The sequence below is a fragment of the Salmo trutta genome, chromosome 29 (assembly GCF_901001165.1).
Source record: "Salmo trutta chromosome 29, fSalTru1.1, whole genome shotgun sequence".
NCBI lineage: Eukaryota > Metazoa > Chordata > Actinopteri > Salmoniformes > Salmonidae > Salmo > Salmo trutta.
The window spans coordinates 14,542,392-14,565,441 of NC_042985.1; the positions used below are offsets into that span (position 1 = coordinate 14,542,392).

The 23,050-nt window shown below is 43.7% G+C and overlaps 1 protein-coding gene across 5 annotated transcripts in view; it reads right to left on the reverse strand.

Moving 5' to 3' along the window:
* Nucleotides 1–23,050, reverse strand: part of LOC115166986 (protein unc-13 homolog C-like) — a 223,886-nt gene that overhangs the window by 123,891 nt on the left and 76,945 nt on the right. For all 5 annotated transcript variants that reach the window (XR_003870418.1, XM_029720976.1, XM_029720977.1 and 2 more), the window contains 2 exons: nucleotides 7,907–8,040; nucleotides 6,458–6,543 (listed from right to left, as the gene is read on the reverse strand). Coding sequence is in view for 4 of the 5 variants with exons in the window: in XM_029720976.1 (XP_029576836.1) it covers nucleotides 6,458–6,543; nucleotides 7,907–8,040 (220 nt within the window). In the remaining variant the exon portion in view is untranslated. The remainder of the gene's footprint in view (nucleotides 1–6,457; nucleotides 6,544–7,906; nucleotides 8,041–23,050) is intronic.

The window sequence follows — 23,050 nt, forward strand, 5'->3', positions numbered from 1 at the left end:
TCTCTCTGTCTCTCTCTCTCTGTCTCTCTCTCTCTGTCTCTCTCTCTGTCTCTCTCTCTGTCTCTCTCTGTCTCTCTCTCTCTTAGTCTCAGTTTCTCAATGTCTCAGTCTGAGTCTCTCTCTCTCTGTCTCTCTGTCTCTCTGTCTCTCAGTCTCTCAGTTTCTCAGTCTCTCAATGTCTCAGTCTCTCAATGTCTCAGTCTCTCAATGTCTCAGTCTCTCTCTCTGTCTCTCTCTCTCTCAGTCTCAGTCTCTCTCTTTCTGTCTCTCTCTCTCTTAGTCTCAGTCTCTCAATGTCTCAGTCTCTCAATGTCTCAGTCTCAGTCTCTCTTTCTCTGTCTCAGTCTCTCAATGTCTCAGTCTCAGTCTCTCTCTCTCAGTCTCTCTCTCTGTCTTTCTCTCTCTTAGTCTCAGTCTCTCAATGTCTCAGTCTCTCTTTCTCTGTCTCGCTCTGTCTCAGTCTCTCAATGTCTCAGTCTCAGTCTCTCTCTCTCTGTCTCTCAGTCTCTCAATGTCTCAGTCTCTCTCTCTGTCTCTCTCTCTCTTAGTCTCAGTCTCTCAATGTATCAGTCTCTCAATGTCTCAGTCTCTCTTTCTCTGTCTCTCTCTCTCTGTCTCAGTCTCTCAATGTCTCACTCTCAGTCTCTCTCTCTCTCTCAGTCTCTCAATGTCTCATTCTCTCTCAGAATGTCTGTCTCTCTGTCTCTCTCTCTCTCTCTCTCTCTCTCTCTCTCTCAGAATGTCTCAGTCTCTCTCTCTGTCTCTCTCCCTCTCTCTCTCAGTCTCAGTCTCTCAATGTCTCAGTCTCAGTCTCTCTCTCTCTGTCTCTCAGTCTCTCAATGTCTCAGTCTCTCTCTCTGTCTCTCTCTCTCTTAGTCTCAGTCTCTCAATGTATCAGTCTCTCAATGTCTCAGTCTCTCTTTCTCTGTCTCTCTCTCTCTGTCTCAGTCTCTCAATGTCTCACTCTCAGTCTCTCTCTCTCTCTCAGTCTCTCAATGTCTCATTCTCAGTCTCTCTCTCTCTGTCTCTCTCTCTCTCTCTCTCTCTCTCTCTCTCTCTCTCAGTCTCAGTCTCTCTCTCTCTCTCAGTCTCAGTCTCTCTTAGTCTCAGTCTCTCAATGTCTCAGTCTCTCTTTCTCTGTCTCTCTCTCCCTGTCTCAGTCTCTCAATGTCTCACTCTCTCTCTCTGTCTCTCTCTCTGTCTCTCTCTCAGTCTCAGTCTCTCAATGTCTCAGTCTCAGTCTCTCTCTGTCTCTCTCTTTCTCTCTCTCAGTCTCAGTCTCTCAATGTGTCTCTCTCGCTCTCTCACACATTCTCCAATCTCATCTCTTTGTTTCTCTCTCTGTCTCCGTCTCTCTCTCTCACTCTCGCTCTCTCTCTCATTCTCCAATCTCCTCTCTCTGTTTCTCTCTCTCTCAAATTCAAATGGCTAAAAGGCATGGAACCTATTACCACATACATTGCAAAAGCAAACATATAGATACAACACATTAATGATGCCCCACACTGTAGATGATAATAGTAAAAATAATAATACTCAATGAGTAGTAACAATTAACATGACAAGAAGTAAGAAGGAAGAAATGAATGAGGACAATAAATAAATAGTGAGAAAGACACATGTAGCAAAGTTGTCTGTGGCTGTTCCTACAAGTGTGGCGAGAAGCTACATACACTATATATACAAAGGTTTGTGGACACAACTTCAAATTAGTGGATTCGGCTATTTCAGCCACAACCGTTGCTGACAGGTGTATAAAATCGAGCACACAGCCATGCAATCTCCATAGGAAACATTGGCAGTAGAATGGCCTTACTGAAAAGCTCAGTGACTTTGAACGTGACACTGTCATAGGATGTCACCATTCCAAAAGGTCAGTTAGTCAAATTTCTGCCCTGCTAGAGCTGCCCCGGTCAAATGTAAGTGCTGTTATTATGAAGTGGAAACGTCTAGGACCGCAAAGTTATAGGCCACACAAGCACACAAAACGGGACCTCCGAGTGCTGAAAATCGTCTGTCCTCGGTTGCAACATTCACTACCGAGTTCCAAATTTGTCACGTCCTGACCAGCAGATGGAGCTATTGTTTTAGTTTTGGGGTCAGGACGTGGCAGTTTTGTGTATGGGAATGTTTGTATTGTTGATTGGGACTTCCAATTGAAGGCAGGTGTGTTGAGTTGCCTTTGATTGGAAGTCCTATATAGGTGTGTGTGTTTTTCTTTGGGGTTGTGGGTGGTTGTTTTTGCACTGCGTTTGTAGAGCCTGTAAAACTGTTGCTGCTGTCTTGTTTATTGTTTTTTCACCGTGGATGCTTTACTCTTTTTTTTAATTAAACTATGAGTATCCACAAACCCGCTGCGCCTTGGTCCATTTCTGAAGACAGCCGTTACAAAATTGCAACGTCAGCACAAGAACTGTTCGTCAGAGCTTCATGAAATGGGTTTCCAAGGCCTAGCAGCTGCACACAAGCCAAAGATCACCATGAGCAATGCCAAACATCGGCTGGAGTGGTGTAAAGCTCACTGCCAGTAGAAATACGTTCTTTGGAGTGATGAATCACACTTCACCACCTGGCAGTGACGGATGAACCTGGGTTTGGCGGAGAACGCTACCTGGCCCAATGCAAAGTGTCAACTGTAAAGTTTGATGGAGGAGGAATAATGTTCTGGGGCTGTTTTTCATGGTTCAGGGAAATCTTAACACTACAGCATACAATGACATTCTAGGCAATTCTGTGCTTCCAACTTTGTGGCAACAGTTTGGGGAAGGCCCTTTCCTGTTTCAGCATGACAATGCCCCCGTGCACAAAGCGAGGCCCATACAGAAATGGTTTGTTGAGATCGGTGTGGAAGGAATTGACTGGCCTGCACAGAGCCCTGACCTCAACCCCATCGAACACCTTTGGGATGAATTGGAACGCCGACTGCGAGCCAAGCCTAATCACCCAACATCAGTGCTTGAACTCTGAATGTTCCATCATCTAGTGGAAAGCCTTGCCAGAAGAGTGGAGGCTGTTACAGTAGCAAAAGGGGGACCAACTCCATATTAATGCCCATGATTTTGGAATGAGATGTTCGATGAGCAGGTGTCCACATACTTTTGGTCATGTAGTGTATTTTGCAGCTAATATGGCACAAAGGGGGTTTTCTCCTGATAGATTCTGAATTTTCTCCTTTTCTGTCTTGTTTCAAAATGTGTGCATTGTTTTTCAATTTTGGGAAAGAAAATAGTATATTTCTCATAGTGTAGGAGAAAATGCAGCTCTGTCTCGACCTCTCTGAGGGCAGAGTGAGCACAACCTGTCCTCTCTGGGTAGCCAGATTTGTCTGTGACGGCCGGTTTCTATGGCCAGGCTGTTCTCACTTAGTCTCTCTCTATCGCTCTCTCTCCATCCCTCTCCATCTCACTCCATCTCTCTCCATCTCTCTCTCAAACACAACTTGAGCTGCTGCCTGCCTTTACATTGAAACTGTTGCTCTATCCGCAACTCTCTCTCTCACACACAAAAACTGACTTGGGACGTTCTGGTTATGTGCATGCTAGGGTGTGTGTGTGTGTGTTTGCGTACGTGCGTGCATGTGTGTGTGTATGTAGTTATCGTATATAAATGAATGAGGATAATGCAGTGGGATAGTGTTTAACCCTTTGACATGTACGAACACACGGGTGTGATCATTCTACAGTGGTCCCTGAATTGTACGCTCAAACCGGTGTGATCATTCTACAGTGGTCCCTGCAGCGTACGCTCAAACCGGTGTGATCATTCTACAGTGGTCCCTGCAGCATGCGCTCAAACCGCTGTGATCATTCTAGTGGTCCCTGCAGCATGCGCTCAAACCGCTGTGATCATTCTACAGTGGTCCCTGCAGCATGCGCTCAAACCGCTGTGATCATTCTAGTGGTCCCTGCAGCGTACGCTCAAACCGCTGTGATCATTCTAGTGGTCCCTGCAGCGTACGCTCAAACCGCTGTGATCATTCTACAGTGGTCCCTGCAGCGTACGCTCAAACCGGTGTGATCATTCTAGTGGTCCCTGCAGCATGCGCTCAAACCGCTGTGATCATTCTACAGTGGTCCCTGCAGCATGCGCTCAAACCGCTGTGATCATTCTAGTGGTCCCTGCAGCGTACGCTCAAACCGGTGTGATCATTCTACAGTGGTCCCTGCAGCGTACGCTCAAACCGCTGTGATCATTCTACAGTGGTCCCTGCAGCGTACGCTCAAACCGCTGTGATCATTCTAGTGGTCCCTGCATTGTATGCTCAAACCGGTGTGATCATTCTACAGTGGTCCCTGCAGCATACGCTCAAACCGCTGTGATTAGAACACTTATTTAGAGCGTCCAGTTAGAATTGACACAACAGTCAGCGTTTGAGCCACATAGATTTTTTCACAGAAACACAGTCTTCACAACGTTATGTCGTCCATGTGAAAGGCTAACACAATTCTCATCCAAACCGGAAAATGTCAGCTACATTAGTCCTAGCGCTAACTGAGGAAAGAGTGACCTAACACAAGCGGTCATATTTAGCTAACTCTCAGCTGACAGAAACCGTAATTAGCTAATAGCAATTATTATTTACAAATCATCATATCACGGGTGACCTCACCAGTGATCTAAATAATTGAATAAAACGCGATGGGTATTTTGTGCTGGCCGCCATATTTGTTTTTTCATGTCAACCAAAGAGTTTGCAAGATGAGTTGGGTCTGTTTGCAGTATGCATGTTGATAGGGGTGTGTCGTTTACCATCATTCACTTCCTGAATTTTACTCAAAAGACGATTGAACCATCCCATCCCTTCACTTAATTTTGTTCTAATATCTTTGGTCTGGCAGACATTTACGTGACAACCAGAATGCATTGTATGATGTCAACAAACATGGCGCCACACATAGCTGGCAATTAGCTTAGAATTAGCTCATCATAATTAGTACAACCTTAAAAAATATATTTTACACACATCATATATTTCCATTACAATCTATGCAAGAATCGGAATGCATGATTTGTCACCAGCACTTGAAAACATGTGAATAAAACAGCAAATGCATTATGCTCCATACATACATACGGTGTGCTACAGTAGCTACGATAACACGATATACAGGAACTATAATGATAATTTAATAAGGCACTTACTTTGATAGGAACGCACACATCCAAAGTTATTATTAGTAGTGAAGGCAATGTGGCCGCCAGCCGGAAAATGTGCCAGGGAGGAAGAAGTTTGTGCTTGGGCTCTCGTCGAAGAGAGACATTTGTCTGGCTCAATAATGTCTCAAACACAAACTGTCCGCAACAGTGAAATGGGTGGAACACACCTCAATTCAAACAGTTGTTAGAAAATGTTTAAAAACTTGTTTGAAAACTATTTGAAATTGACAAGTTGCTCTATAGCCAATAGATGATTAGCAGGCAGCGTACCTTGGTTTGAGGGCAGCGTGGGTGAACTGTCCTGTTGTGTAACAATCCCATTTTGGAAAAGTGCATTCTGACAGCACGCGCATAAAAAAAACTCACCCTGGGGTGACCGTTAGAGATATTTGGAACTTACACGTGAAAAGGTTAAAAGGCTGACTACTGGTGAGGTCACTGCTTTCCTTTCTCCTCCAAACAGATGGAACTAACCCACAATGACCTGCTTTCTTAATAGCACTCACTGGGGACATTCACACACACACACGCACTCACGCACACACCACACGCACTCACACATGAAGGCAGGCAGGCAGGCAAGCTTGCAATCATACACACACCGCCAGATGCACAGCCCAATAACAGTTCAGGTTTATTTGAGATTTATGTTCTCCATTAAAATACATAGCTAATATAAAACCACTGAAGAATCGTGGTAAAACAAATAGCAATTATGATGTATGGGAAAGAATGCCCTAATCCAATATCTTATACCTCTGGAAATAGAACGCCTACATGCAAAACCTTAATATCCCATTATGATGCAAGCAGGTCCCATTATAATGAGATAAAACTTTGTGCTATGGTGAAACTGGTCATCTGTTCTCACAGATTTTATGTAAGAGGAGGGAGGAGGAGGACGGGGTAAGAGGAGATATGTGAGCGTGTGCAACACTGATAAGTGTCCTCCCTGCAACACGGAAACACAGAATCCCTGGAGCGACACACCCGCACTGCTCAAACCCAGTCTGACAGCAACACACACACACACACACACACACACACACACACCTGCCACCATGACTCTGATTTAGATAGTAATATAAGTATAGCGTGTCCTCTGAAGGAAAGCCCTACTTTAGCTCTGGGGAAGAAAGCTGAGAGAGGCAGGGAGAGCAGAGAAGAGGGAGCGAGTAGAGATAGAGGCAGAGAGAGAAAGAAAGAACGAGAGAGGGAGAGACAGAGAGAGAGAGCGAGAGAGAGAGCAGAGAGAAGTGACACACAGGGTATTGACAGATCAATAGCACTTCCTACTAACCTTCCATGGCGTATTTCATGTCCAGGGCAAACAGGTTCCATATGAACTCAGCGCTGACCTTCCCCATATTCAGCTCTTGGGGAAATCTGTGGGAGGAATTACAATGGATCCACATCACACTCATTTCCTCATAATCACAAGCCTGACTGGACACTCAGACTGCCTGGTTCTGTCTCAAATAGCACCCTAATCCCTAGCTCTGGTCAGGAGTGTGGAAGTGGGTTGGACAGAGAATAGGGTGTCACTGGAGATTTGGGGATAAATTGGTTGAATCTCAGAGGAAGAATTCAACTGAAGAACTAACAACCCCGAGAGAGAGAGAGAGAGAGAGAGAGAGAGAGAGAGAGAGAGAGAGAGAGAGAGAGAGAGAGAGAGAGAGAGAGAGAGAGAGAGAGAGAGAGAGAGATACGAGAGGTGGAGAAAGGGAGACAGAGAGGTGTAGAGGGAAAAAAAGAGAGATAGATAAAGAGAGATAGATAAAGAGAGATCGGTAGATAGATAAAGAGAGATAGATAAAGAGAGATCGGTAGATAGATAAAGAGAGATAGATAAAGAGAGATAGGTAGATAGATAAAGAGAGATACATAAAGAGAGATAGATAAAGAGAGATAGGTAGATAGATAAAGAGAGATAGATAAAGGTAGATAGATAAAGAGAGATAGAGAAAGGTAGAGAAGATAACAGAGAGAGATGGGGAAGTGAAGAAAGAGAAAGAAGAGCAAGAGAGAGATAGGAAGAGGCGTTTGCAGATAAATTGTTATTTTGTATATTATAGATTTCCAGTCAGCCCTTAATTGTGAAAAGTCACTGGGATAATTATCCATTCTACACATAGCGATGGAATGACAGGAATAGATGAAAGGCTTCTGGCGCAGATAAGGTCGATTTCCCTCTCAATGTGTTACTTTCCCTAATATAGCTCTCACACACAAACAAGCACGAATGCGCTAACACACAAACACACACACACTAACGCAAAACACTTGTGCGCGTATGTAGCACGCACATGCACACAAATGCAAAACACATGCGTGTGTACATATGTATGCACACACACACACACTAATATAAGGCAGAACGTCTTGCCTTGACAAATATTTGTGAGCTAATCCTTGAATGTTCCTCATAGCTCATGCATCTACCTCTCCCCCCAGTAAATCACGCAAGCACGCAGACTCAGATGCAGAAAGAGAGAGAGAGAGAGACACACACACACACACACACACACACACACACACACACAAACACTCTTTCTCCGTCTCTCTCTTGCTTTCCCTCTCTCACTGATTTCCGTTGCTTATTCACTAGCAGTTTATGCCCTCAGCTATCCCAGAGCCATTATCCCAAAATAGATCTACCACTGTGTGTGTGTGTGTGTGTGTGTGTGTGTGTGTGTGTGTGTGTGTGTGTGTGTGTGTGTGTGTGTGTGTGTGTCCATGTTGTACATACTGGTTGATGACAGGGGTGTAGGCGGTGCGGTCCTCGTCGATCACAGACACCATGAGAGTGATGAGCTTGGGCCAGAAGTCCAGGTTCTTTATAGACGGACCCTGCTCCTCCCGGGGAAGATTCTGCTTACGGGCCTGGAGGGGGATAGAAGAAGAGGGGGGTGGAGAGAGAGACAGAGAGAGAGAGAAGCAGAGATGAAGGTTGTGGTGGAGCTCATTAATCCCAGACACAGACAGACAGACAGACAGACAGACAGACAGACAGACAGACAGACAGACAGACAGACAGACAGACAGACAGACAGACAGACAGACAGAGACAGACCTCAAGTGGACTTTTACAGAGAGCAGAGAGTTTTGCATGGCAAACTAAGCCTGCAGCTCATGTTTAATTCAAGACATGGCCTGACATCTTAAATGGAGCTGAACAGAAACCAGACAAACACAGATAAAAACTCACATTGACACATCAGCCCTTCTCCTCCTAGAGCGAGTGACTGTGTGTGTGCAGGTTGGTGATGGCACGCATGCACACCCTGATCAGTTCACCCGAGTTGCTACCCTGACCTGGACCTGCTGTTTCAACTCTCTCTCCACCTCTCTCTCGCCACCTCTCTCTCTCTACCTCTCTACGCCTCTACCTCTCTCTTTCTCTACCTCTCTCTACCTCTCTCTCTACCTCTTTCTCTCTACCTCTCTCTCTACCTCTCTCTCTACCTCTTTCTCTCTACCTCTGAATGCTCAGCTATGAAAAGCCAACGGACATTTTCTCCTGAGGTGCTGACCTGTTGCACCCTCAATAACCACTGTGATTATTATTTGACCCTGCTGGTCATCTATACATGTTTTAATATCTTGAAAAACGATTTGGCCTTAATGTCCATGTACCTTTATAATCTCCACCCAGCACAGCCAGAAGGGGACTGCCCCCCCATCCCTCCCCGCAGAGCCTGGTTCCTCTCTAGGTTTCTTCCTAGGTTCCTGCCTTTCTAGATAGTTTTTCCTAGCCACCGTGCCTCTACATCCGCATTGCTTGCTCCCTGAGATTTTAGGATGGGTTTCTGTATAAGCACTTTGTGACAACTGCTATTGTAAAAAAGGGCTTTATAAATCCATTTGATAGATTGATTGATGCATGTGTCTGATGGTGTGTCTGAGTGCATGTGTGTGTGTTTGGCTGCAGAGAAACACTTTTTCTAGAGCAGCCCTGCCCTTCTTCCACTGATGCCGTCTTCTAAAACACTGATTGAACTGAACTGTCTGTTTCTGCTTAATCACTTGTTATTCGGAGCACCATCTGTTCAACACAGATAGAGATAGAACAGAACAGCATAGAAAGAGCAGTAGGAGAGTTTTAGCTGTCTGTAGACTAGTGCTGGTTTATGGATCTGATAGTCTGTAGACTAGTGCTGGTTTACGGATCTGATAGTCTGTAGACTAGTGCTGGTTTACGGCTCTGATAGTCTGTAGACTAGTGCTGGTTTACGGATCTGATAGTCTTTAGACTAGTGTTGGTTTACGGAACTGATAGTCTGTAGACTAGTGCTGGTTTACGGATCTGATAGTCTGTAGACTAGTGCTGGTTTACAGATCTGATAGTCTGTAGACTAGTGCTGGTTTACGGATCTGATAGTCTGTAGACTAGTGCTGGTTTACGGATCTGATAGTCTGTAGACTAGTGCTGGTTTACAGATCTGATAGTCTGTAGACTAGTGCTGGTTTACGGATCTGATAGTCTGTAGACTAGTGCTGGTTTACAGTTCTGATAGTCTGTAGACTAGTGCTGGTAAATTATCTAACTAGTGCTGGTATATGATCTAATTAAGCAATAAGGCCCGAGGGGGTGTGGTATATTGGCCATATACCACAAACCCAGAGGTGTCTTATTGCTATTATAAACGGGTTATCAAAGTAATTACAGCAGTAAAAACGAATTTTGTCATACCCATGGTATATGCTCTGATATTTATTAAAAAATATATTTTACCTTTATTTAACTAGGCAAGTCAGTTAAGAACAAATTCTTATTTTCAATGATGGCCTAGGGACAGCTTTCAGGCAATCAGCAGGCAGGGCTTGAACCAACAGTTTACAATAGTCTGTAGACCAGTGCAGGTATATCATGTAATAGTCTGCAGACCAGTGCAGGTATATCATCTAATAGTCTAGAGACTAGTGCTGGTATATGATCTGATAGTCTGTAGACCAGTGCAGGTATATGATCTAATAGTCTAGAGACTAGTGCTGGTATATGATCTAATAGTCTGTAGACCAGTGCAGGTATATGATCTAATAGTCTGTAGACCAGTGCTGGTATTTCATCTAATAGTCTGCAGACCAGTGCAGGTATATCATCTAATAGTCTAGAGACTAGTGCTGGTATGTGATCTGATAGTCTGTAGACCAGTGCAGGTATATCATCTAATAGTCTAGAGACTAGTGCTGGTATATGATCTAATAGTCTGTAGACCAGTGCAGGTATATCATCTAATAGTCTAGAGACTAGTGCTGGTATATGATATAATAGTCTGTAGACCAGTGCAGGTATATCATCTAATAGTCTAGAGACTAGTGCTGGTATATGATCTAATAGTCTGTAGACCAGTGCAGGTATATCATGTAATAGTCTGTAGACTAGTGCAGGTATATCATCTAATAGTCTGTAGACTAGTGCTGGTATATGATATAATAGTCTGTAGACCAGTGCAGGTATATCATCTAATAGTCTAGAGACTAGTGCTGGTATATGATATAATAGTCTGTAGACCAGTGCAGGTATATCATCTAATAGTCTAGAGACTAGTGCTGGTATATGATCTAATAGTCTGTAGACCAGTGCAGGTATATCATCTAATAGTCTAGAGACTAGTGCTGGTATATGATCTAATAGTCTGTAGACCAGTGCAGGTATATGTTCTAATAGTCTGTAGACCAGTGCTGGTACATGATCCAATAGTCTGTAGACCAATCCTGGTACAGTATATGATCTAATAGTCTGTAGATCAGTCCTGGTACAGTATATGATCTACTAGTCTGTAGACCAGTCCTGGTACAGTATATGATCTGATAGTAGTCTGTAGACCAGTCCTGGTACAGTATATGATCTGATAGTTGTCTGTAGACCAGTCCTGGTACAGTATATGATCTGATAGTAGTCTGTAGACCAGTCCTGGTACAGTATATGATCTGATAGTTGTCTGTAGACCAGTCCTGGTACAGTATATGATCTGATAGTTGTCTGTAGACCAGTCCTGGTACAGTATATGATCTGGCAGTTGTCTGTAGACCAGTCCTGGTACAGTATATGATCTGATAGTTGTCTGTAGACCAGTCCTGGTACAGTATATGATCTGATAGTAGTCTGTAGACCAGTCCGGGTACAGTATATGATCTGATAGTAGTCTGTAGACCAGTCCTGGTACAGTATATGATCTGATAGTTGTCTGTAGACCAGTCCTGGTACAGTATATGATCTGATAGTTGTCTGTAGACCAGTCCTGGTACAGTATATGATCTGATAGTTGTCTGTAGACCAGTCCTGGTACAGTATATGATCTGATAGTTGTCTGTAGACCAGTCCTGGTACAGTATATGATCTGATAGTTGTCTGTAGACCAGTCCTGGTACAGTATATGTTTTGATAGTTGTCTGTAGACCAGTCCTGGTACAGTATATGATCTGATAGTTGTCTGTAGACCAGTCCTGGTACAGTATATTAGTTGACAGTTGACTGTAGACCAGTAATGGTACAGTATATTAGTTGATAGTTGTCTGTAGACCAGTCCTGGTAGTGTATATGATCTGATAGTTGTCTGTAGACCAGTCCTGGTACAGTATATGATCTGATAGTTGTCTGTAGACCAGTCTTGGTACAGTATATGATCTGATAGTTGTCTGTAGACCAGTCCTGGTACAGTATATGATCTGATAGTTGTCTGTAGACCAGTCCTGGTACAGTATATGATCTGATAGTTGTCTGTAGACCAGTCCTGGTACAGTATATGATCTGATAGTTGTCTGTAGACCAGTCCTGGTACAGTATTTGATCTGATAGTTGTCTGTAGACCAGTCCTGGTACAGTATATGATCTGATAGTTGTCTGTAGACCAGTCCTGGTACAGTATATGATCTGACAGTTGTCTGTAGACCAGTCCTGGTACAGTATATGATCTGATAGTTGTCTGTAGACCAGTCCTGGTACAGTATATGATCTGATAGTTGTCTGTAGACCAGTCCTGGAACAGTATATGATCTGATAGTTGTCTGTAGACCAGTCCTGGTACAGTATATGATCTGATAGTTGTCTGTAGACCAGTCCTGGTACAGTATATGATCTGATAGTTGTCTGTAGACCAGTCCTGGTACAGTATATGATCTGATATTTGTCTGTAGACCAGTCGTGGTACAGTATATGATCTGATAGTTGTCTGTAGACCAGTCCTGGTACAGTATATGATCTGACAGTTGTCTGTAGACCAGTCCTGGTACAGTATTTGATCTGATAGTTGTCTGTAGACCAGTCCTGGTACAGTATATGATCTGACAGTTGTCTGTAAACCAGTCCTGGTACAGTATATGATCTGATAGTTGTCTGTAGACCAGTCTTGGTACAGTATATGATCTGATAGTTGTCTGTAGACCAGTCCTGGTACAGTATATGATCTGATAGTTGTCTGTAGACCAGTCCTGGTACAGTATATTATCTGATAGTTGTCTGTAGACCAGTCCTGGTACAGTATATGATCTGATAGTTGTCTGTAGACCAGTCCTGGTACAGTATATGATCTGATAGTTGTCTGTAGACCAGTCCTGGTACAGTATATGATCTGATAGTTGTCTGTAGACCAGTCTTGGTACAGTATATGATCTGATAGTTGTCTGTAGACCAGTCCTGGTACAGTATATGATCTGATAGTTGTCTGTAGACCAGTCCTGGTACAGTATATGATCTGATAGTTGTCTGTAGACCAGTCCTGGTACAGTATATGATCTGATAGTTGTCTGTAGACCAGTCCTGGTACAGTATATGATCTGATAGTTGTCTGTAGACCAGTCCTGGTACAGTATATGATCTGATAGTAGTCTGTAGACCAGTCCTGGAACAGTATATGATCTGATAGTTGTCTGTAGACCAGTCCTGGTACAGTATATGATCTGATAGTTGTCTGTAGAGCAGTCCTGGTACAGTATATGATCTGATAGTAGTCTGTAGACCAGACCTGGTACAGTATATGATCTGATAGTTGTCTGTAGACCAGTCCTGGTACAGTATATGTTTTGATAGTTGTCTGTAGACCAGTCCTGGTACAGTATATGATCTGATAGTTGTCTGTAGACCAGTCCTGGTACAGTACATGAGTTGACAGTTGTCTGTAGACCAGTCCTGGTACAGTATATGTTTTGATAGTTGTCTGTAGACCAGTCCTGGTACAGTAAATGAGTTGACAGTTGTCTGTAGACCAGTCCTGGTACAGTACATGAGTTGACAGTTGTCTGTAGACCAGTCCTGGTACAGTATATTAGTTGACAGTTGACTGTAGACCAGTCCTGGTACAGTATATTAGTTGATAGTTGTCTGTAGACCAGTCCTGGTACAGTACATGAGTTGACAGTTGTCTGTAGACCAGTCCTGGTACAGTATATGATCTGATAGTAGTCTGTAGACCAGTCCTGGTACAGTATATGATCTGATAGTTGTCTGTAGACCAGTCCTGGTACAGTATATGATCTGATAGTTGTCTGTAGACCAGTCCTGGTACAGTATATGATGTGATAGTTGTCTGTAGACCAGTCCTGGTACAGTATATGATCTGATAGTTGTCTGTAGACCAGTCCTGGTACAGTATATGATCTGATAGTTGTCTGTAGACCAGTCCTGGTACAGTATATGATCTGATAGTAGTCTGTAGACCAGTCCTGGTACAGTATATGATCTGATAGTTGTCTGTAGACCAGTCCTGGTAGTGTATATTATCTGATAGTTGTCTGTAGACCAGTCCTGGTACAGTATATGATCTGATAGTTGTCTGTAGACCAGTCCTGGTACAGTATATGATCTGATAGTTGTCTGTAGACCAGTCCTGGTACAGTATATGATCTGATAGTTGTCTGTAGACCAGTCCTGGTACAGTATATGTTTTGATAGTTGTCTGTAGACCAGTCCTGGTACAGTATATGATCTGATAGTTGTCTGTAGACCAGTCCTGGTACAGTATATGTTTTGATAGTTGTCTGTAGACCAGTCCTGGTACAGTACATGATCTGATAGTAGTCTGTAGACCAGTCCTGGTACAGTATATGATCTGATAGTTGTCTGTAGACCAGTCCTGGTACAGTATATGTTTTGATAGTTGTCTTTAGACCAGTCCTGGTACAGTATATGTTTTGATAGTTGTCTGTATACCGGTCCTGGTACAGTATATTAGTTGACAGTTGACTGTAGACCAGTCCTGGTACAGTATATGATGTGATAGTTGTCTGTAGACCAGTCCTGGTACAGTATATGATCTGATAGTTGTCTGTAGACCAGTCCTGGTACAGTATATGTTTTGATAGTTGTCTGTATACCAATCCTGGTACAGTATATTAGTTGACAGTTGACTGTAGACCAGTCCTGGTACAGTATATTAGTTGACAGTTGACTGTAGACCAGTCCTGGTACAGTATATTAGTTGTTAGTTGTCTGTAGACCAGTCCTGGTATAGTGATGGACTAGTGATAGTGCTAGTACAGGACGGAGTACAGCAGGAGAGTTGTAGCTCCCTATAACAGTACTGCTGTAGTATTGGAGCTGATAAATGTTTCTCTGTAGATGGGAGATACGGTTAGAATCAGACTCAACTGTCTGGACATTCTGTTCACACCAACACATTTCCTCTCTTATCTTAATGACTTTACAGATAGATAACCCACTGCTCACAGTGTGTGTTTGTATTGCACGTGCAAGCACAAACACACCCGTGCGTACATCTCTGGGCAACATGAAATGTAGTTTTGATTAATAGAATATGGTGTGTTAAAATGAAGCCTGTCCCTGGCAGCTCTGAAATAATATGGCTTCAATTATTCAACAACCTGCAGTGTAGCGTGTGTGTGTGTGTGTGTGTGTGTGTGTGTGTGTGTGTGTGTGTGGTTGCTTGCTTGTATGTATTCTAGACATAACTCATTCTAATATTTCTACTACTGTACATTATATTTTTGTTACACTGTTTATACACACCGCATATTTATATACTGGATTCTTGACATAGCTTGTGTTTGTGTATGTCTGTGTGTGTTTGGTCTGTGTGTATTTGGTGTGTGTGTGTGTGTAACCAATGTGAAATGGCTAGTTAGTTGGCGGTGGTGCGCGCTAATAGCGTTTCAATCGGGTGACGTCACTCGCTCTGAGACCTGAAGTAGTTGTTCCGTGTCTTTTGTGGAGTGATGGGTAACGATGCTTTGTGGGAGGCAGTTGTTGATGTGTGCAGAGGGTCCCTGGTTCAAGCCCAGGTTGGGGCGAGGAGAGGGACGGTAGCTATACTGTTACGTGTGTGTAATGACTAGGGGGAGAGCTCGATTAAAACCGGTTAAGCGTAAACTCCCCGATTTTGGGGACTTTCCTTATTAGTTAATTGTTTTATCAAGGTAGTGTGCAAATAAATCAGCCTCTGTTAAGCCAATTTAGGACAGTTTTGGCTGATAGCCATGCTTCCCAGCTTAAATTGAGTTTGCCTCACTAGACTCTGGGGTATCGGATTAGACTCGGGGCTCCCGAGTGGCGCAGCGGTCTAAGGCACTGCATCTCAGTGCTAGAGGCATCACTACAGACCCTGGTTTGATCCTGGGCTGTATCACAACTGATCGCGTAGTCCCATAGGGCGGTGCACAATTGGCCCAGCATCATTAGGGGAGGGTTTGGCTGGGGTTTGCTGTCATTGTTAAATAAGAGTTTGTTCTTAACTGACTTGCCTGGTTAAATGGGAAGTCCTGCTTACACTTTTATCCGCTGCTCGGACTGACAGTCAATTTCTTGCGGAAGGACACGTCATATGCCGCATAGCGTTGGAAAGCTAAGAACCTTAAGATGGCGCAGAAGAGGATGGCTGATGTTTTACATGCCCGTAACCAATTGTGCTGTTTGTTTGGGTTTTTTTGCGTTGTTTTTAACTTATTTTGTACATAATGTTGCTGCTACCATTTCTTATGATCAAAAATAACTTATGGACATCAGAACTGGGATTGCTTACCACGAACTGGAAGAAGCTTTTTCCTTTAATGAGTCCTTTAACGAGTCCGACGAGAAAGATATACTGCTCTCCCGGGAACAGGCTCAGATCCCGTCATTTGCGTGAAGAAAAGACGGAGGAAAAGAGGACGCAGATCGGGCTGCATTTTGAGAATCTGTTGGTGAGCGAGTAAACTCCCACTGCCATCAATTCTACTTGCTAACATGCAATTATTGGATAATAAAATTGATGATCTACGATTGCAATTATTCTACCAACGGCACATTAAAAACTGTAATACCTTATGTTTCCCCCGAGTCGTGGCTGAACGACGACACGGATAATATAGAGCTGGAGGGATTTTCAATGGACCGGCAGAACAGAGAAGCTACGTCTGGTAAGATGAGGGGTGGGGGTGTGTGTATTATTGTCAGTAACAGCTGGTGCGTGATGTCTAATATTAAAGAAGTCTCGAGGTATTGGTCGCCTGAGGTAGAGTACCTCATGATAAGCTGTAGACCACACTATCTACCTAGAGAGTTCTCATCTTGTCACAAGTATCTTCGTCTTCTGACGATATAACGAAATCATTGTCGGAAAAGGATGACCAATACGCAGCAGAGTCGATATATTCCATCTTGAACATTTAATTAAATCAATACGAATACAAAAACAATAAACAAGAAAACGAACGATAAACTGACAGTCTGCAAAGCATAGGCTCAACACAGAACAATCACCCACCAATAACAACCACAAACACACCCTAATATATGGGACTCTCAATCAAAGGCAGATAGACAACACCTGCCTTCAACTGAGAGTCCCAACCCCAATCAACACAACATAGAAACACACTCACCAGACTAGACATAGAAATACATAAACATAGACTATAAACCAAAACCCCGGAAATACTAAATCAAACACCCTTTAACCAAACACACCACCCTGAACCACATAAAACAAATACCCTCTGTCACGTCCTGACCAAACTACAATACTAATTAACCCTTATACTGGCCAGGACGTGACACATCTATATTATTCATAGTCGTCTATTTACCACCATAGACCGATGCTGGCACTAAGACCGCACTCAACCAACCAAGGCCATAAGCAAACAAGAAAATGCTCACCCAGAAGCGGGGCTCCTAGTGGCCGGGGACTTTAATACAGGCAAACTTAAATCACTTTTACCAAATTTTTACCAGCATTTGACATGTGCAACCAGAGGGAAAAAAACTCTAAACCACCTTTACTCCACACACAGAGAAGCATACAAAACTCTCCCCCGCCCTCCATTTGGCAAATCTGACCATAATTCTATCCTCCTGATTCCTTCTTACAAGCAAAAACTAATGCAGGAAGTACCAGTGACTCGCTCAATACGGAAGTGGTCAGATGACGCGGATGCTACGCTACAGGACTGTTTTGCTAAGCACAGACTGGAATATTTTCTGGGATTCATCCAATGGCATTGAGGTGTATACCACCTCAGTCATCGGCTTCATCAATAAATGCATCGACGACGTTGTCCCCACAGTGACCGTACATACATATCCCAACAAAAAGGAACACCTATGTGAGAATACTGTTCATTGACTAGAGCTCAGCGTTCAGCACCGTAGTGCCCACAAAGCTCTTCACTAAGCTAAGGACCCTGGGACTAAACATCTCCCTCTGCAACTGGATCCTGGACTTCCTGACAGGCCGCCCCCAGGTGGTGAGGGTAGGCAACAACATGTCTGTCACGCTGATCCTCAACACTGGGGCCCCTCAGGGGTGTGTACTTAGTCTCCTCCTGTACTCCCTGTTCACCCACGACTGTGTGGCCAAACACGACTCTAACACCATCATTAAGTTTGCTGAAAACACAACAGTGGTAGGCCTGATCACCGACAACGATGAGACAGCCTATAGGGAGGAGGTCAGAGACCTGGCAGTGTGGTGTCAGGACAACAACCTCTCCTTCAATGTGAGCAAGACAACGGAGCTGATCGTGGACTACAGGAAAAGGCTGGCTTGAACAAGCCCCCATTAACATCAACAGGGCTGTAGTGGAGCGGGTCGAGAGTTTCAAGTTCCTTGGTGTCCACATCACCAACGATCTATCATGGTCCAAACACACCAAGACAGTCGTGAAGAGGGCACAACAAAACCTTTTCCCCTCAGGAGAGTGAAAAGATTTGGCATGAGTCCCCAGATCCTCAAAAAGTTCTACAGCTGCACCATCGAGAGCATCCTGACCGGTTGCATCACCTCCTGGTATGGCAACTGCTCGGCATCCGACCGTAAGGCGCTACAGAGGGTAGTGCGTACAGGGGTCAAGCTTCCTGCAATCCAGAACCTATATAATAGGCGGTGTCAGAGGAAAGCCCATAAAATTGGCAGAGACTCCAGTTACCCAAGTCATAGACAGTTTTCTCTGCTACCGCACGGCAAGCAGTACCGGAGCGCCAAGTCATTGACCAAAAGGCTCCTTAACAGCTTCTACCCCCAAGCCATAAGACTGCTGAACAACTAATCAAATGGCCACTCACTGTTTATTATCTACGCAATGTCACTTCACCCCCAGCTACATGTACAACTTACCTCTAACCTGTACCCCCGCACACTGATTTGGTACCGGTACCCCCTGTATATAGCCTCGTTAGTGTTATGTTATTGTGTTACTTTTTTAATAATTTTTAACTTTTGTTTATTTGGTAAATATTTTCTTAACTCTTCTTGAACTGCATAGTTGGTTAAGGGCTTGTAAGTAAGCATTTCACAGTAAGGTCTACACAAGTTGTCTGTCTGTGATGAACAGAAAGTGCTTTTATTTCACATCTTACAAATAATGTTCGTTTTTTTGTTGAATTCAATATAAAACCATTATTGTTTGTCATAGAACGAACTAGTTGCTATCGTGGCAGAAGGATCAAATCTAACTTTATTTGTCACATGCTGAGATCTTAATGAGTTGGTTACCAAGGGGTCTTTGTGTGTCGTCCCTGCTGCAGTGTGCAGGGTGTGTGTGTGTGTATGTGTGTGTGTGTGTGTGTGTGTTTGTGTGTGTGTGTGTGTGCAGAGGGGCTACAGTGGTCTGTCTTACTGTAGAGATATGAATAATGAAACAGAACTATGCAAAATGAAACAGGATCCTCTATGCAAAGTATTCCCAGTGTGTGTGTGTGTGTGTGTGTGTGTGTGTGTGTGTGTGTGTGTGTGTGTGTGTGTGTGTGTGTTCGTGTCTGTGGTCCTGCAAGTACATGGGTGTTTGTGTACTATATACTGTTTGTGTGAAGGGCATTGATGAAGGTTGTGAATTACCGATGCATCTCCCTACTCATCTATATTCATAATGTCAAGCAACAACACATTGTTAGAGGTGGTAAAGTAGCAGGTATATTGTACATCCATCATAAAGCTGAGGCTTAACCTACCGCCCTCTGCACTGAGAAGAATATCTGTCTTTAGCCGTACAGGCTTTCCTTGGTCTGGGGGACAAACCAACCACCAGGCAGAGGCCAACATAAAATAGTTAATCCACCCTAAACTTCTCTTAAAATATCTGCCTTTGATCATACTGCCTTCCTTGGTCTGGGGGACAAACCAACCAGAGGCCAACATGTATACTCAATGGTGTAATCCATTCATTTTAGTTCACATTTAAATGAACAGGTCTCTTTAGTAAAATAGATTTCAACTCACTGAGGATCACCTCATTGGGTCCCTTGTAGCTCAATTGGTAGAGCATGGTGCTTGCAACACCAGGGTTGTGGGTTCAGCTCCCATGGTGGGCTAATATGAAAATGTATGCAGTCACTCTGGATAAGAGTGTCTGCTAAATGACTAATAAATATACCCTGTATAAATAAAGGTTAGATATACATACAGCAGCAGTGTATTAAAGCTGAGGTCTGTCTTTCATCATACTGCCTTCTTTGGGATGGGGTCAAACACCAGTAGAGGCCAACATGTCAATGAAATAGTTCATCTAAACTTCTCTTAAAAGATCTGCCTCTGATCATACTGCCTTCTTAGAGATGGAGGATTAACCACCAGCAGAGGTCAACTTGTATGTATAGTGAATGTAAACATGGTTTATTGTATCTATCTATTTTATGATTATTGTGTCTAGCACCAGCAGTACATCCTTGAAGAAAAGCTGAATAAACCAACTAAGTGATATTGGCAAAAGCAGTGTGTGGGTCTTTCTTTTCTTCAAGGACTTCATTGAATTATTCCCAAGCACCTGCAACAAGCCGACTCAAAGTGCTTTTCCTATTTTCAATCAGGAAGCATTGGGTTTCGTGACTGGCTCTGTAACCTCTCTCTTCAATGGAAAGATAGTGTAAAAATACTGAAAAGATACATACTGTCTTTCTTTGGGCTGTGGGACTAGCACAGACCAAAATGTATATTCCTAACAAGTGTTATTTAATATATCACTTAAATTTAAGCATATCTATTAAAGTGGACAGGGACAAGGACCAGTACACCCTTGACAAAAGCACTGAGTCGAAACAGTTTCTATTCGTGATACCTGGCTGTATACTCAATCACTCAATGAATTAACTATTGAGCTTGAAATAAATGTTTCTCTTCTCTGTGTGCTCTCTTTCCTTTGTGAAGGATTATGGGTCTACATACATTGTTTGAGATTGAAGCCCCTCTCAAACATCTGATCCCTCTACTTTGAGTAATTTGATATTTGGGGACTTAGGGTAACCAAATCACCAGCACTATAGTAGCATGCTAATCATACTCTCTATACTCACAAGAATCCCTTCCTCTAGAGAGAATCTCAAATCACATCCTTTCCCCCCTGTTGTGCACTACTTTGACCATAGCCGTATAGGGCTGCCTGCCACACTATGGTGCACTGCACAGGGCATATGAGGGTGTGATTTTGTTTCACCAGTGTGTAACCAACGGGGAATATCAGTACTGATTCCAGGAGAACTAGCAGTACTGTACCAACCATGATCAGTATTCCAAACTGGGATGACCGTTTACCAGTAACAAACCAGTTCAAATGGCACCCCATATACTCATATAGTGCAATACTAAAAGAGGTACTAGTACTAAAAGAAGTGCACTATATAAGGAATAGGGTGCCATTTGGGACACACATTAACTCTCTCAGACGCTGTATCACTCATCTGGATGGCAATCACAGGCCAACAGTTTGTTTACACATCTGGACAAACAGACAGAGAATCAACACAGTAGGAAACAGTTCAAACACCTAAAGGAGACAATAACAGACATGGGGACTGACATCCCTAATATCCAATAAACAAAAACAACCAATTTGTTGACTGGCTCACCGGAGCGAGATGGGATTATTTGTTTCAGATTTTACCCTTTTTTTCCCGATCTTGTCTCATTGCTGTAACTCCCCAATGGGCTCGGGAGAGGCGAAGGTCGAGTCATGCTTCCATCCAAAACATGACCCACCAATCCACGATAAGCTAAGTAAAGACCCCCCCGCCAAGCCTTCCCCTAATCCAGACTACACTGGGCCAATTGTGCACCTCCCAATGGGACACCCGGTCATGGCTGGTTGTAACACAGCCTGGGATCGAACCCAGGTCTGTAGTGACACCTCAAGCACTGCAAGGCAGTGCCTAAGACCGCTGCACCACTCGGGAGGCCTGCTAGATGGGATTCTAACCAGTAACCCTCTGACTAGATCACTGATTATATCTAAGTGAGAATTACCTGTATAAATTAAATTAAACTGGAGCCAAGAGGAATTTTAATCAGTAACCCCTTGATTTGGCATTAGCACATCCGATCAGCTACACATGTGATAAGACTGTCAGTGTGTGTGTGTGCGGTATGACTATACATGAGACTCATGGTGTGTTGTAACATGCAGGCAGACAGAGAAACACATCCATGCTAATGTGATGTCCTCACAGTGCTGAACATACACTTCAGTTCAACGGTTAATAAACCCTAATAATACACACTACACAGCCCGTCCTGTACTGATATCAATTGGCCATAATGTGTGTGTATATATATGTGATTGAGTGAGTGAGTGAGTGAGTGAGTGAGTGAGTGAGTGTGAGAGAGAGATAGATAGAGAGCAGAAAGAAATGCAGAAATGGATGCAGATCATTTTAGAGAGCTGTGTGTGCATGTGTGTGTGTGTGTGTGTGTGTGTGTGTGTGTGTGTGTGTGTGTGTGTGTGTGTGTGTGTGTGTGTGTGTGTGTGTGGTCATGTCTGCCTACAGTGTATCTACAGAGACATGCAGTACTGGGCATCTCTCCTCCTTCCTCCACAGTGACTGAATTCCAATGGAGAGAATTTGGACCTAAATGACTCTCTCTTTCTTCACCTGCTCTGTTTCCTTCCTTCACTGCTCTCTTTTTAAATCCCTTTACGGGAATGTTTAAGCTCTCCCTCTTTCCTCTCGCTGATCCCTCCATGCCTTCTCTCCCTCCCTTCCCCACTCCCTCCTTCCCTTTGTCTCTTTCTCTCTCCCTCCCTCCCTCCCTCCCTCCCTCCCTCCCTCCCTCCCTCCCTCCCATGCAGAGTGCTTTGTAGCATTACATAATCAGCCTCTGGTTGGATGGTGGTATTTCCAGTGAGAGAACGAGGGCAGGCAAGACAACACAATGGATGTCTTTTATGGGAAATATCCACAGTGGCACAAAGGCAGGCTGTAATATTATGATATAGTCATCCACCACCCTGAGGTTAGCTCCAGGAGAGAACATGTGTGTGTATTGATGTTGTGGTGACTAGTGTGTTGATGAAGAGTGTGTCCTGTCTGCATATGTGTGTGTGTGTGTGAGTGTTGATAGAGTGCGTGTGTGTGCCAGTGTGTGCCAGTGTGTGCTTGTGTGTGTGTGTGTGTGTGTGTGTGTGTGTGTGTGTGTGTGTGTGTGTGTGTGTGTGTGTGTGTGTGTGTGTGTGTGTGTGTGTGTGTTGTGTG